We start from the raw sequence: 14,303 nt of genomic DNA, 5'->3' as shown, positions 1-14,303 counted from the left end.
ATACTAGTAGTATATAGTATTAGTCTTATTTTCATATACTGCTATTAATTTTATAATGAAAATATAAGTGAAAGGTCATACTACATACCTATTCATGATAAAAGCAAAAATAAGACTTCTATTATTTGATTGAACGAATTAGAAAAATGCGACCCCTATTATCTGACGGATAATGTTGAATTTTATTGTAAAATTTCTTTGCCTCGTGCGAGAGGAGCAGGCTTGCATCAAATTGGGTGGAATTTAGGGTAGTTGATTGTGACCAATTTTGGAATGGCCACAGTGGATCAACATTCACTTTTTTCTTTGATTTTTTTATTTATGCTTTTCTTTTTCCTTAAACAGATTTCTACCTTGCCATTTTAATTTAATTTTGACTGCAGCCAATTTTAATTATTGTGTGTATTTTTGTTTTGAACTTTTTTTTAGTTTTAGTTTCTTTTGTGTTTTTGTGTAAATGTGGTGTAAGATGTGGGTGTCGCAGCGATCGTACTAATTTATTTTTATAAAATTGGTAGTGGTATATTTTATTACAGATTGATTTGATTATTCTCTTTTACAGAGCCGTTGTGCTAGTATGTTTTTCTTCTATTTTTATGCGATAAATTTTTTAATTTCATAGCTACATTTTATATAAAAAAAAATTGACCAATGATAAAAGAATAAGCAATAACAGGAAAGCAGCAGTGTCTGATGATGCGTACATCAACATGAATATTTAAATCCTGTACATATGATTTGTTTGTTTTATGATAATCACTGTTTTATAACTGTATGAAAAATGTGTGCTGCTCCAGTGATATATAAAGATAATTTTGTTTTGCGCATTTCTCCAGTGAAACAAACTTATCAATGTAATAGTAATGAGTAATACAAATACACACATGACTAATTTAACATATACTCCTATTATGTAATTTTGTGATTTCTAATATTTTATGTTGATTTTACAAATAAATATAGAATAGTGTAGAAAAAAAGAAAAAATAAAAAGTGGATTGAATGATTGAAAACATAGTCCATGTGAAATAACAAGGTTGGACGGAAGCAGTACAAGAAAAGTGGGAGGGAAGAAGAAGAGCAGCCTTAATAACATTAAATGAGCTGTAGCATTTGCAGTCCGCCCTGGCATCTATAATATATCCGTGTCTCTCTCTCTCATCACTCTCCATTTTCAGTTCAAGCTAGCCATGGTACTACTACTACTATAGACATAGTAATTATGGTTTGAATATATGATATAGTAATATTAAAGTGATGAATTGCAGTGGGAGATCCCAGCGCTTCTGACTCAGAAATTCTTCAGCCCCTGCATAATTCACCAACACCACAAGAGAAACGAAAAGAATGTTTTTTGCTTTGATTGCTGCGCCGGGCTTTGCCCCTACTGCTTGTCTCATCACCGCTCCCACCGCGTCTTGCAGATTAGGCGATACATGTACCATGATGTGATCAGGATTAGAGAAGCTGAGAAACTCATGGACTGCGCTCAAGTTCAAGTAACACTGTCTATTCAAATTCATCCATAACAAACAATTATCCTAACTTTTCTTTTTTGTGTGTGCAGTATTATCACACTAACAGTGCAAAAGTAGTGTTCTTGAATCGGAGGCCGCCAACAAGGCCAAGCAAGGCTTGCACCAGCTTTTGCATCAATTGCCACAAAAATTTGCAACACTCCTATCTCTTCTGCTGTCTCTATTGCAAGGCACCTACACTACACATTAACATAATACACACTGAGAGACTGAGAGAGTGTTTGTTTTTTATATAGTATATGCTTAATGGCTGATATGTTATGCACAGATTCGACATCTAGAGAGAAATGGGAGGAGGGTTTCAATGTGTCTTCGCAAGGGCAATTTTGGTGCGTTTTGTGAAGATGGGCTATTGACGCCCGACTCACAGCAGCAGCAGCGTGGCCTTCTAATTACCGAAATAACGAGGAAGAAAAGGAGCAATCATCATATCCGGTCTATGTGCACGCCGGTTTACGTGATGAACCGGAGGAAGAGCACGCCTCACCGTGCTCCACTCTATTGAGCCTTATGTCACTTCCCGAGTTGCCCTCAAATCTTAATTTTCTTTGCCTGCGGTTCTAGTAGTACTAATATCTTAAATTTACCTTGGCTGATTTGGTATCATCATGACAGATTCTTACCTAAATTTGGAATGTTTTGTCTAGTAAACATGTCTCGTCGTGTATTCATAGCTATTTCCTTTTTTTTGAAAAAAAACTAGATTTCTCAAATGCTATACAAATTTAATTATTGTTTAAATGTTGCAGAAGAAATCGGATATTGCATGTCTTTCTTTTTATATTCATAGTAACCTATGTGTGAGGTATAGTTTTCGACTTATTGTACTTCCTTCCCGTCTCATATTACTCACACTTTTTATTCTAGGTTGTAAATTTGGTATCCATTTTTTTGTGTAATTACATTAGTATTTTAAGTATAATGGAAGAATAATAAAATACTTGATTAATTCTAATACTCCATATTAGTTAAATATTCTAATTCTACTTAAAATAAAAATAGCATAAGTGGTTTGTGACAAGTCGTAATAGAAAAATGTGAATAACATAAAGATATGAAATACTAGTAGCTTGATGGCCTGTTGGCGAGGAGGAGGATGAAAAGTTGGAACGTCCAAATAAGTTTCTCTTTTAACTAAGTAGAGTAGTACTCCCTTCGTTTCGTCATAATTGAGTCATTTTTCCATTTCAGAAAGTTTCTTTATAGTTGAGTAATTTCTATATATGATAACTTTTTTTCTCTTTCTTACTTTACTCTCTCTACTTTATTCACTTTATACTTTATTCTCTCTACATTTTCTTCTCTCTTACTTTTTTATTTATTTATTTAACACACGCAATATTCATTTCTAAAACTCCGTGCCGAAAAGTTTCGCCTCAACTATGGCGAAACGGAGGGAGTACTAACTTAATTAGTCAAATTGATCGTTGACGAAATGATTATCGGTCAAATAATACATTGAATTTTAGATACTTACAAAATTTATATACTCCTCAATTCCTCCATCTCCGTTAATTAACTTGAGTTATTTATTTTACTTTATATTAGTAACAGATTATCATCCAATATTTACTTTATTTTCTTTTTACTTGACATAATGATACACATAATAATTAAATACTTGTTCTTAATTCTCATTCTCAAAAGAAAACACCTCAAGTACTTAGGACAGAAGGAATACTATTTTTGAAAATTTTGAGTTAAAAAAGTTTTATTTATAAGAGATTTATATCTCAAAATTATCCTAATTAATAAATTATGTAATAGGTATACAAATTTGTTTATTTTATGTGTGGCCTAATTACATCATGAACTTTATATACGTGTCCAATGTAATATAATGAACTATATCGATCGCTGCGACGCTAGTTAATTTCGCAGGATCTCGTCTGAATTGACAATGAATGCCTGATTTTGTTTGTACTTCTTAGTAAATTCTGTGAAAGTGTGTATATTAGAGAAATATGAGAAATGAAGACATCGTGAAATGATTTAGTTATTCCATGAAATTTATTGAAAGTGCAATTCATTCCACTGCAATTAATTCATTTAATGTTGAAAAAGTCATGTCAAAATTCTAAAATAGATTTCGCCAGGTCTTGCACATCGCGAGTCATGAATGGATAAACTTCTAAAGTAAATTAATACTCTAACTATATTTACATTGATATGTAGCATTTACTAACACCAAGAAATATTTAAAACTCCCAAATACTATATACTCCGTATATAAAAATTCGTCATTAAAACAATCATTTCTTTCAAATTAGAATGGTAAAGTGAGGCCCACACCACAATTTATTTATATTCTTTCTTTGAGCAATGATAATTGATAAGTTTCACATAAAATCGATACAAGAAAGATTATGATATAGGAGTAGTATATTTTAATAACATTGACTAAGTCATAAAAAACTGTTATTTCTAAAGAAAATCGATCAGGATTGATTTCGTAAAAAATAGCATTCTCCAATATACAAAAAAAAAAGAAGAAATTAATTATGGGAGGGGGGATGAGTCTTGGGTGGCAAATAATCAAGGTTGAAACCTGCAACATCTTCTCCATCTTCTCTTCTTTTCTTTTGAGGAACCCTAAAATCTTCCACACTCTCTCCCACTCCCACTGATTTTTCTCCCAAATCACGATTGATCGGCTTCTCATCATTTCCCTGCACACACAAATTAACACCAACATATATATGAGAAATTGAGAATGATCATGAAGTATGAGAATTGTCATCACTGAATTACCTTTATAAGAAACTCCTTAGCAAGAGGATGATTGTTAGCCACAGAGATAGCTCTAGCATTGCATGAATGAAGTGAGATTAGTAGAACAAGTAGAGTAATATTAGTGATCCACATTTTGATGCAATACACAAATCAGATTCAGATTTATATATGTACTGTATCGCTATAAAACAGCAATTCCGGTAGCCGGAAATTATGGGGGAAATGGAACACTATAAAGTTGGAGATTTGGTCCAATTAATCTGTTAAAAAAAGATGGAAATTTTTAATTTTGGGATCACAAAGAAACGAGTACAATACTTGTGCTTATATATGATGAACAGCTGAAGACTCCAAAATAGAGATTTTTCCATTTTGTCCCCTCGAAATGAAATTAAATATTAAACAAAAGCATAAAGTAAAAAACATGAACAATATGAAAATAAGAGGCTGTCGAGTTTGTTACCATCGAGGAATAATTAATTCACCCTTATTTCGCTTGTCTTTGTGTGTTGTGCTTCCTGATTTCTAGTTCTTGCTTCCCCACCATGTTGCATGCATGTTACAAATTTCTCATTTTTTTTCAATTTATATAAAACGTGAGAATATATATATATATATATATCATGATCTACTATTTAGCTTATTGTTACGTGTGAGATTTTGTGTTAAATTTAAAGTACTTGATTGTGTTTAGTACATTAGATAATTATACTACGAAACACAAAAAAAAATTGTACATTTTTATTGGTATGTTAATGTAGTGTAAATGATTGTATGCATGTACAAGACAAGGAATGTATGATGAATTAAATAAACAAGTCAAATGTGTTGTGTATGTATGCTTTTGATGTATACATCCTTTCAAGTTGTGTAAGGGTAAACTGATTTCAGTGTATTTGAAGAGTTAATAAAGCTAATCTAGCTAGGAAGCACACTCCCAAAGACCAAAGTACATTTATTTTGTGTGTGTTTTATTTGTTATTTCTATTGCCTTATATTTAATGTTAATTATTCGTTATAACCGTACGAAATTCATTCATTATACTTGAAACAAATGAGATTAATGACCAAGTGCAAATATTAATTTGTTAGCTTATTAGCTATATGTATCGATTGAATGAAAATCCTCTAGTGTTTTTAGATGAGTTGTTGAGCAAATTAAAATTCACATTGTGAAAAACCAATCATCAGATTAATACAAGTATCACAAACATAATATCAGAACTCGCATCATATAAAAAGTGTGCGCTAAAATTACTATTTACATTAAACTCATCTACTACTAAAAGACTAAAATGAAGTGGACACGTGGATATATTAACAGTAAGGCTGCGTCTGATATTGGTAGTTTGTTATGGTGGTCCAGGAACATTTCTTTCCCCTGCTTCTGCATAATGTTTCTTCATTTTCACATGTTTTTAACTAATAGTACCATCATGTAGAGGAGTATCCATTATTTTGTTAGTCAATTGAAGAATAATTGCAAGTATTAGTAATGTTGGACTTATATGAAATGAGGGTTTATAAAGTAAAAAAATTGTAATATGAATAGAACTGAAGTCGTTGATATATCGATGATCATCTATGTATAACGACAAAATTGACAATAGCAACCCACAATCAAAATCAAAATGGTAGTATTTTTCTTTGTTTGATTAAATAATATGAAGGGCACATTCCACACGTGGAAGGGGGAGAAGCTTAAAAGCATCGGCAACGGTGTTGCATAGGCAAAGTATATCGGTACATGGGCATTAGCATGAACACCGCTCTCACCCGTCGACCAATGATACTGTGTCACATGGCTTATCTATGAAATATTTTTATCCTAAAATTTTGATTTACATTTCCAACGACTCTTAATTATCACCACATTACTCCCAAATTAACCATAAGTCTACAATGGATCCAAACAGCAGATCCAACTAAAAATATCATAGATCTATTAGAGTGAATACTAATGAAGGTCTTGTCTTCTAACTCTTCCAACTGCTAAAACTGCAACACAATCACACCATCTCGTCTCCCCAATGTATCATCTCGATCCAACTTCCCAACTTCGAATGCTATCCTTCATTGTCAACCCCAAGGGCTGAGCAGCCATATCTTTAGTTCCATAAACAAGACAGATATAAGAATGCTACTACTACAATCTAGCGAGAATTAATTAATGACTTATGTCCGGCTAGCAGGGGAAAGGGAAAGTGATGCCTCAGCCAATTAGTGCCCAAATTGAGACTTTCAAATGTATGTTTAAATTTTCAATTAATTTTTTATTATTTCAACCATCTATATTCTTGGTTTAACGTGACTGGAATGTTAAATTCTAATTTTTGTTTCTCAGAGAAACGACGCAACTTTAAAGCATTTTTTTTTTTTTTTGACCACAGGTGTATCAAATACGCCTTTAGCGGAATTTGTTTAATTCTACTTGACCAAGTTTGCAATTTAAGGCCGAAAGTCTTCCCGATAGTAGGATTTAAATCTATGACCTCAAGGTCACCACCGCCAACATTTTCAGTGACCGACGATTCCAACATTTTCATTTACCTGCAATTTCAAAGTGTCCAAGGGTAATGACTTTATTTATATTATATTATTTAACTAGTCTTTATTATTATCTCAACTTTGTTTGCCTTAAAATAAATTGTACTCCTACAAAACTCCCGCGTTCCTGAAATGAAACCCTAAAGTCTAAATCCAACAAAGAACCCTAATACAGGGAAAATGCCTAAATTGGAATTATCAGAATCGGAATCCGAAGATAAAGCTTTGTCGTCGGAGGAGGAAACCGATAATGGAACTGCAAACGAGAAAGACACACCTTTAGATCAGGAGAAAGTATCTGAGTATGAGAAGCAGAGATTGCAGAGAATCGAAGCCAATAATAGAAGAATGGAGGCTCTGGGACTGCGCAAAATGGCAATTAATCTCATGGGATCTGCTCCAAAAACCCAGAAGAAGAGTAACGATAAAAAGGCCAATAACAAAATTGTGGATGAAGACGAGGAGTATAATCCAACGCAAGAAGATGAGGAAATCAGCTGTTCAGAAGATGATGATGATGATAACGAGTTTTCACCCTCGAACAAGACAAAGGTAATTATAATAAGTATTTTAGTAGATTGATCTCATATTGACTTATGCTTCGTTATTTTGTTTTTTTTTAATCTCTGTGGCTTTTCTATTCCCATATAGTGTTGATTTATTGTTAGTTAGTAGCACTTTTTTATGATAACATAATGTATCATGCTGGTTAAGAGGGATAATGTGCTGTGTAGTGCTGAAATGCAGTCATAAAGCTGAGTTCTTCCTTATCTAACGAGTTTATTGTGAGACTTCTTGATATGCTCTGCTTGAAATTAGGCATGAATGAGGCAAGAGGAACTTGAAAAAATGTACCCTAGTTGTCTTATTCATAGCTAGTTTAGGCCGTTAGGGTGAGGGAACCTTTTGGTCATTTTTATTGTATCGCAGTGATTCTTCATGTGCTTTATCATTTACGTTTTACATGTAGAAGGATATCCTTTTTTGAAGTCGTCGGGGTGGATTGATTTGTTTGGGTGCGAATGGAGAGAGCAGATCAGGGCTGGTTAGGATTAGGTTACCTTTTGATTACTTAGCAGTTGGAGACATTGTCAGAACCAAGGAGGGCATGTATATGAACTTCTATAAAACAATCATACACTGCATCAGTAAATATAGATGTAAGTATTTCTTACATTTATGCATTGTGTGTGCGCATTGATATAAAAACTATTTAGAACGTTTAAGCTTAGATTCATGCTGAATAAAAATTCAAAACCTACAGTAATAGTGAATTTGTATGTTTGCCCGCCTTAAAACCAGAATCCAAGATCTTGCTCTCGTTGTCTCTGGGGGTTTAATCTCTATGGTTAGCAGTGAGATTCGACTTGTCATGTTTGTCTAGAAAAGTTGGTGTACCCGCTAGGCGCTACATCACTGAACAAGAACTAAAGTAAAATTGTTGTACCTTGTCCAGATTTATTGTGTTTAGAAGACCAATAAGTACAGATTTTGTTAATTGGTATGTAAATGCCAAATATTAAAGATGATGTACTTCATAATCATATGTGATGCATTGTGGATTGTAATTTGTGATAGGACATCTAATTTATATTAGATCGTAGTATTGAATAGCTAATAAGTTGTGTATGCCATTGCAATACGCATTATGTATTTGTCCACCTTTTTACGTATGTACTGTTCTTCTAATAGTGTTCTGGCATCATGACTGAGAATGCCTGTTGAGTGTGATTTGTACATTTCCTTGCGGCTTATCTTGAACTTGATACAGATGAAGAAAAATAGTACTACACCTAAGAAGCGAGGCCCCAATAATCTTGACACAGATTTTGTGGATGATGATGATGCCTTGATGCAAGTAAGATTCTCTCCCTTATATATATAGCCCGCATTCTTCAATTTCTGTTGGTTATAAGGTGCTAAGCTTATAAGATGTTCAAGGTTTCTGATTTTTAACCGTAGTGGGCATTCTCAACATATATGCTGTGTTACAGGCAATTGCTCTATCTTTACAAGATACTGAAACTTCTGGAGCTCATGTTCTGAACTCTGTACCTTCCGAAAATGACAAAAGAAAAGAAAATCCGTCTATTCAGGACCGTTCACGAAAGAAGGGAAGAAAACCGGTTAGTATTATTCATTCTGGTGATTTTAATAAGAATATCAGTTCTCATTATATTTCATCGATTCTCATTTTCTTATACATGTCATCTTCGGTCAGCAGATAACTAGCCGAGTCAATATGAATGAAGATGAAATGCTTATACACTTCTTTCAGTTCGATGGTAATGAAAACTTTGTTCTTTGATTATTCAGATTATTTCTATAGTACAGATTATATTAAAACTCAATCAAAGCATCTCTATGGTAGGAGCTATAAATTTATAGAATCTTACAATTGATACGCAGAGACATCATCCTTTACAAATCAACTAGTGATTTGCATTTTGAAAAATAATCAATGTGGGCATTTTTACCATCTTCTCGGTTCCTTCACAATTGCTTACAAATGATTACACGAAATGTTAGCAGAATCTGGGAGAGGGAGCTTCTTCCTCAGAGACGTACAGCGACTAGCAGCCACCCATGATTTTACATGGTCTGAAAGGGAGATAGCTGATATGATATATTGCTTTGATAGTGATGGAGATGGAAAGGTCAGTACATCTTTCTGCTTTCTCAAGGATTGTGTGTAATCTAGTTGGTAATGGTATTAGCTATGTACACTAAAGCTACAGCCTACAGATGAGATTAAGTAATTACTTTCATCCTGCGGGCCGTTTCAGATTAGTTTTGACGATTTCCGAAAGATTGTGGTTAGATGCAACATGTTGAAAGCTTCTGAAAAGGATGTAACTGGTTAGCTAATCCCACTCTCCTATCATCCATCATCTTTGCAGAGCTTTTTTCTTTTTTTGTAAATTCAGTGTTTTGATACGTGACTTTATTTCCATCTCGTGTTTTTAGGTTGAATGGCAAAGTTTTTAGGTTGAATACAGGACCTACTATTCCTATGGAAATCCATGTTCAGGCTAATCAATCATATACTATGTAATTGATTCTCTATCCTCAAGGCCCTTCTATATTTACAAGTGGTGTTCAATTTGTCATAATATTTATATTTGTCCAAAAGCAAAGTGTTGTACAAGTAATCAGGTTCTAGAGAGTGGATTGCCAGATCTGCTAGCTTGAGACGAGTCGTCATTATGTAAAAGTATATATGTATCCTTGAAAAAAAAGGCTAAACACAGCAAATGCACTTTGAACAGTTATAGAAACCAGCCAAACCCATGTTTCTACAGTCAAGCAAACCACTATCCAAAAAATATTAAGCTCTTAAGTGACATTCATTCTCCTTCAATGTCCTAAAATGAACATGCGTGCAACTGATTCGGATATCTGAATGTGGCAACACAAACACATTGGGTGACTACGTTCTCTTGAAAAGATACCCCAACAGGATCCCAATCAAGCCAAAGATGATGGCATACATGACGGGGACACCACTGGTGCTTCTGTGACCTTGACGCCTTAGGAGTTCCTGCATGCCATAACAAAATGAATAACTAAAATTATTCTAGGTAGAATTTCAGTAGCCCATGTGAAGTCAAGAGAAAAAGTCAATGTCTTATTTAAGAAGTCAGAGTCGAGTTTGCATGCATTCAGTGAATTTCAGGATCAGATAGATATCTGTTAATTTGATTAGTTTAATGGTAGACTTCTTGATGATATTGGTCAGTAAATAGTGCTTAGCATTCATTCTGCATCAGTAGATTGCTGGTTCTAAATTCAGGTTTTCCAAATCAAACTCATTGGATTGCAAAATGAAGGTCACTTTCATTTAAAACTTTTAAGATTCATGGCAGAAACCAATTGGAGCACGGTAACCTAGCACACAACCAAATTACCATTGTTGATCAATTTAAACATGTTTCTTAATATTTCGTCATTGACCTTAAAAAAAGTCTCGGAAATCAGACATGAAAAGGTTACCAGTTCTTGCTGAAGCCTGCTATTTTGCTGAATGATAGATTGTTTCTCTTCAGTCAGCTTTGAGATGAGAGCCTTCACCTACAAACATGCCAAAGTCAACGATCAGCAAACAGAATATCTAAATGACCTTTACGGCTTTACTAGTGTCAGGGCGAAGATATCATCTAAATGAAATCCAGCAAACTCATGAATTTCTAAAACAGGTAGATGACAGGTAAATTATAATGTCATAAAAGGGGTCTATATCTAGCTAGACAACAACCAGGAATCTAGCTTTTAAATAACTACTACTACTATTTGATAACTAGTGACAAGACATTAGGAGAAACAGAAAATGAATAATATAACCTCTGATGTGATTTCATTTGTTTCAGGGAATCCTTTTGACATCTGCAAAGTCATAGAGAGAATGAAAGATTATTGCTTCTTTGTTTAATCTGAAATATCTTCTTGCTAGAAAAACATATGCTACAGCATACAATGCTTACCATGTTCGAATCAGAAGCTTGATTTACAGTCCCGTCCTCTGACACTGATGCTCTAGGTGGGGAGCCTTCCTCTGACCCCTCTCGAACAGGTGAAGGTGGTCGAGGGGGTGGAACATAGGCTACTCTCAATTTGCATTCATCTACTTGGTTCCCCGAGTCTTTGTTGAACTAAATACAGATCAGGTGCATTTGTTTAGCATCTTTGACAAAACATTCACAGCTCTAACAATCTTTGTTTAATAGTAACATATACTATATGCTGCATCAAGAATCATAAAATTACCATTTCTGGAGTAATATCCTTTGAAGATAACCCAGGGTTCACCACTACACTCTGGAGGAGAAACTTATCCCTGCATTGCATATCCGGTGGAGCCTCTTTTTGAGCTTGCATGGTAACTGAATGAATGACCAAAGGATTCCAGAGACACTGTTATGTAAGGACGCAATAACAAAATATCCTCTTGAAAATTTCTTCCATCTAAAATTAACTTAATTTGCATAACCCTTGGTTGAAATGTAAATCTAATGATGAATGAGCGCATGCACAAACATTTAGAGAAAGAGAGGTGGATGGAAGGGTAGACCTGTAACATCACAACTAGAGTGTGGCATCACAACTCCAGTGTTTGGCCTCACACAGTACTTCTTCGGATTCGTCGTTTTCACCTGAATACAGAAGCAGAAAACCAAAAGGTAGATAATTCAGATACATTGGGATCCATATTAACATTTCTTACTAGTGTTCTCTTCAAGTTCACAAAATGAAAACATCACGAAATCCTAATACTAATCCAAATAAAGTCTATTAATGACACAAAACAGCTACCTTGAATGCAACATGATTCTCAGACTTGTTCGTCAGCTGCATCGAACATGAGATCTGCTTCTTCAATTCAACTATCACAACAAAAATGCAAAAGATATTAACCCAAGAACATAAAAATCCGAAGTGCGGATCTAAAAGAATAAAATTAAATCAGCCTCGTCACAGTTCCCCTAAACCACGGATTCTTCTTGAACTAAATTGAACCAAAAACCTTCCAGCACACTAAGGCAGACCTGAATTCGAAACGGAAACACAAGAGGCATCTGACTTACATGGGAATTGAAGTTCGAGAGGCTCAATTTGAAGGAGCTCGGTGTTACTCATCTCTTTGCCGATCGCTGGTTTCCGCCGGAGAAATGATTGTGTTATAGATTCCGGCTGAAGGCGGCGGCGGAGATTGAATCGATCACCGGCGAAAGGCGATATTAATTAAGAGAGGTATGGGAGGAGAGAGATCTGGCTGGGGTTTTCGAATTTTAGGAATTTTTTGTGCTGCCTTTCTTCTCTTTTGTTTCAAAAAGAGAAATAAATTACGTGACGTTGAAAGTGCAGCTGTCTCTTAATTCCACTTTCCCCCCATAAGTTTATATATATTGCATCACTATAGAGTTATGCAAAAAAACATACTACCATTATGCTTTTCATTCATTAATATACACGTTATTATACAAAAATAATAGGAGTACATTTCACTAGCTCGTATTACTCACATTTTCATCAATTCTTTTTACCATATACATTTGTGTATCTTAAAACTTGATTGGTAAAAAAATAAGTCTTTTAATAGCAGATAAAGAGAGAAACAGTTATGTTGATTTATTTTTTAATTCAGGTTTTATATTGTCTAAAAATCAGATTATATGCTTAAGCAAAATTTTAAGAGAATAATTTTCTTCAAAGTTAGCTTACAAAAGTGAGTGATGAACGAGAACAATTTATTCTTCAATTTTTCCAAATTCAATAAAAATTTAATATCCTACTGTACGAAGTTTCATTTGTCGTAGTAATTGTCTGATTTGTTACGACTATAAATAAACATGTAACTTTTGTATTTCATAATGAGCTCAAAAGAAAATTTTATTTTATATTACTAAAATTTTTATTCAACTTTTTCCCCTCGTATTATTCATAGTTGGTTGGTGTGTGGTGGGGGGGGGGGGGGGGAATGGTACACTTCTATAAACATAAGGGGTGAATACTGGAAATCGAGTAGTTGAAGGAGCAATGTGAGATTTATCAGATTCTCTTAACCAACCCCCTTTCTTTTTAGTACTAATAATTTAATTACGACATATTAGTGTTAGGTAGTAATGTAGCAATAAAGGATACCTTTTAAGTTAAAATCTTGTGTAAATTAATTGTGAGTCTTCACTTTTATTTTGTGGAGTATTTATTTATTAGTAATGTTTATTCGGTTTACGGTTTACCATAACAATCAAAATTGATCCAGCTATCTCTTAAATTTCATATTCCAATTTGATATTAGTAGAATAACTAAATTTCTTGATTCTTGTTGGAGTTTTGATTCCTAATTACCTCCCCAGCCAGAAATCGGAAAAGAAAAAATATCTGATTGATGCTTACATATATAGCACCCTATTTTCAGTGGATATTGTATAAGTTTTTATTTAAGTTGATGAAACAAAGAATAGAACAATAGCAACATAAAAAAAAAACATATGAACCTAATTTAAAGTTACGTTGCAATCACTAATCAACAAGACAGTGAAATAAATATATATTAATGTTATTTTATTGCGGATATTCTTTCCCTTTTATGCTTTTCTTTGTTCTGTGTTTTTTATTCTCTTTATTGCATTGGTTGGTATAGCTAGTATTATCACAAGGTTGTAAATTAATCTTTTTCATGTATATTCCAGCAGTATCTCCTTTTATATTTTAAAATACTCTATAACAGCTTTTCTAAAAGTAGACAAGAAAGGAATTAAACACATATAATTAAGTTACAAAAGATAAAAGCAAGAAAATTAAATAAAATATTATAGTATTGTTTACAGAGAGACAAATATATACAATTTCATACATAATTATAGGGCATAATCAAGTAATTATCATGAACCGTGAAATGTACTTCTACACGATTGGCTGATTCCTTCACGTAAAATTCCGCAGCGGTGCTCTTACCGCCGTCCGTCTGTCTGTGCCGTTGAGCAG

The 14,303-nt window shown here is 33.8% G+C and overlaps 2 protein-coding genes across 3 annotated transcripts; one reads left to right on the top strand and one right to left on the bottom strand.

Moving 5' to 3' along the window:
* Positions 1 to 6,913: 6,913 nt before the first annotated feature.
* Positions 6,914 to 9,910, top strand: LOC125222352 (RNA polymerase II subunit 5-mediating protein homolog). 2 transcript variants are annotated; one of them, XM_048124894.1, is made up of 7 exons: positions 6,914 to 7,370; positions 8,590 to 8,676; positions 8,813 to 8,944; positions 9,043 to 9,103; positions 9,351 to 9,475; positions 9,605 to 9,677; positions 9,786 to 9,910. In XM_048124894.1, the coding sequence occupies exons 1-7, from the start codon at positions 6,999 to 7,001 to the stop codon at positions 9,788 to 9,790; spliced, it is 855 nt and encodes a 284-aa protein (XP_047980851.1). In that variant the 5' UTR covers positions 6,914 to 6,998; the 3' UTR covers positions 9,791 to 9,910. The 2 variants fall into 2 exon arrangements, with proteins under 2 accessions (XP_047980851.1, XP_047980850.1); XM_048124893.1 differs by having other exon boundaries at positions 9,040 to 9,103.
* Positions 9,911 to 10,073: 163 nt separating this feature from the next.
* LOC125222353 (vesicle-associated protein 1-1-like) lies at positions 10,074 to 12,636 on the bottom strand. Its single transcript, XM_048124895.1, has 8 exons — positions 12,401 to 12,636; positions 12,129 to 12,199; positions 11,887 to 11,968; positions 11,583 to 11,698; positions 11,300 to 11,467; positions 11,160 to 11,201; positions 10,812 to 10,889; positions 10,074 to 10,359 (listed from the first exon to the last, which is right to left on the bottom strand). The coding sequence occupies exons 1-8, from the start codon at positions 12,450 to 12,452 to the stop codon at positions 10,249 to 10,251; spliced, it is 720 nt and encodes a 239-aa protein (XP_047980852.1). The 5' UTR covers positions 12,453 to 12,636; the 3' UTR covers positions 10,074 to 10,248.
* Positions 12,637 to 14,303: the final 1,667 nt, after the last annotated feature.

Source organism: Salvia hispanica, chromosome 4 (assembly GCF_023119035.1).
Source record: "Salvia hispanica cultivar TCC Black 2014 chromosome 4, UniMelb_Shisp_WGS_1.0, whole genome shotgun sequence".
Taxonomy (NCBI): domain Eukaryota; kingdom Viridiplantae; phylum Streptophyta; class Magnoliopsida; order Lamiales; family Lamiaceae; genus Salvia; species Salvia hispanica.
This window is presented reverse-complemented; position numbering and strand designations above follow the sequence as displayed.

Coding starts and splice junctions, on each gene's coding strand:
- LOC125222352 (XM_048124893.1), top strand. CDS start 6,999: ATGCCTAAATTGGAATTATCAGAATCGGAATCCGAAGATAAAGCTTTG. Junction 8,945..9,039: donor GAAAGAAGGGAAGAAAACCG/GTTAGTATTATT, acceptor ATCTTCGGTCAG/CAGATAACTAGCCGAGTCAA. Junction 9,476..9,604: donor ATAGTGATGGAGATGGAAAG/GTCAGTACATCT, acceptor GGGCCGTTTCAG/ATTAGTTTTGACGATTTCCG.
- LOC125222353 (XM_048124895.1), bottom strand. CDS start 12,452: ATGAGTAACACCGAGCTCCTTCAAATTGAGCCTCTCGAACTTCAATTC. Junction 11,468..11,582: donor AGGATATTACTCCAGAAATG/GTAATTTTATGA, acceptor ATCTGTATTTAG/TTCAACAAAGACTCGGGGAA. Junction 11,202..11,299: donor AAGCTTCTGATTCGAACATG/GTAAGCATTGTA, acceptor ATGACTTTGCAG/ATGTCAAAAGGATTCCCTGA.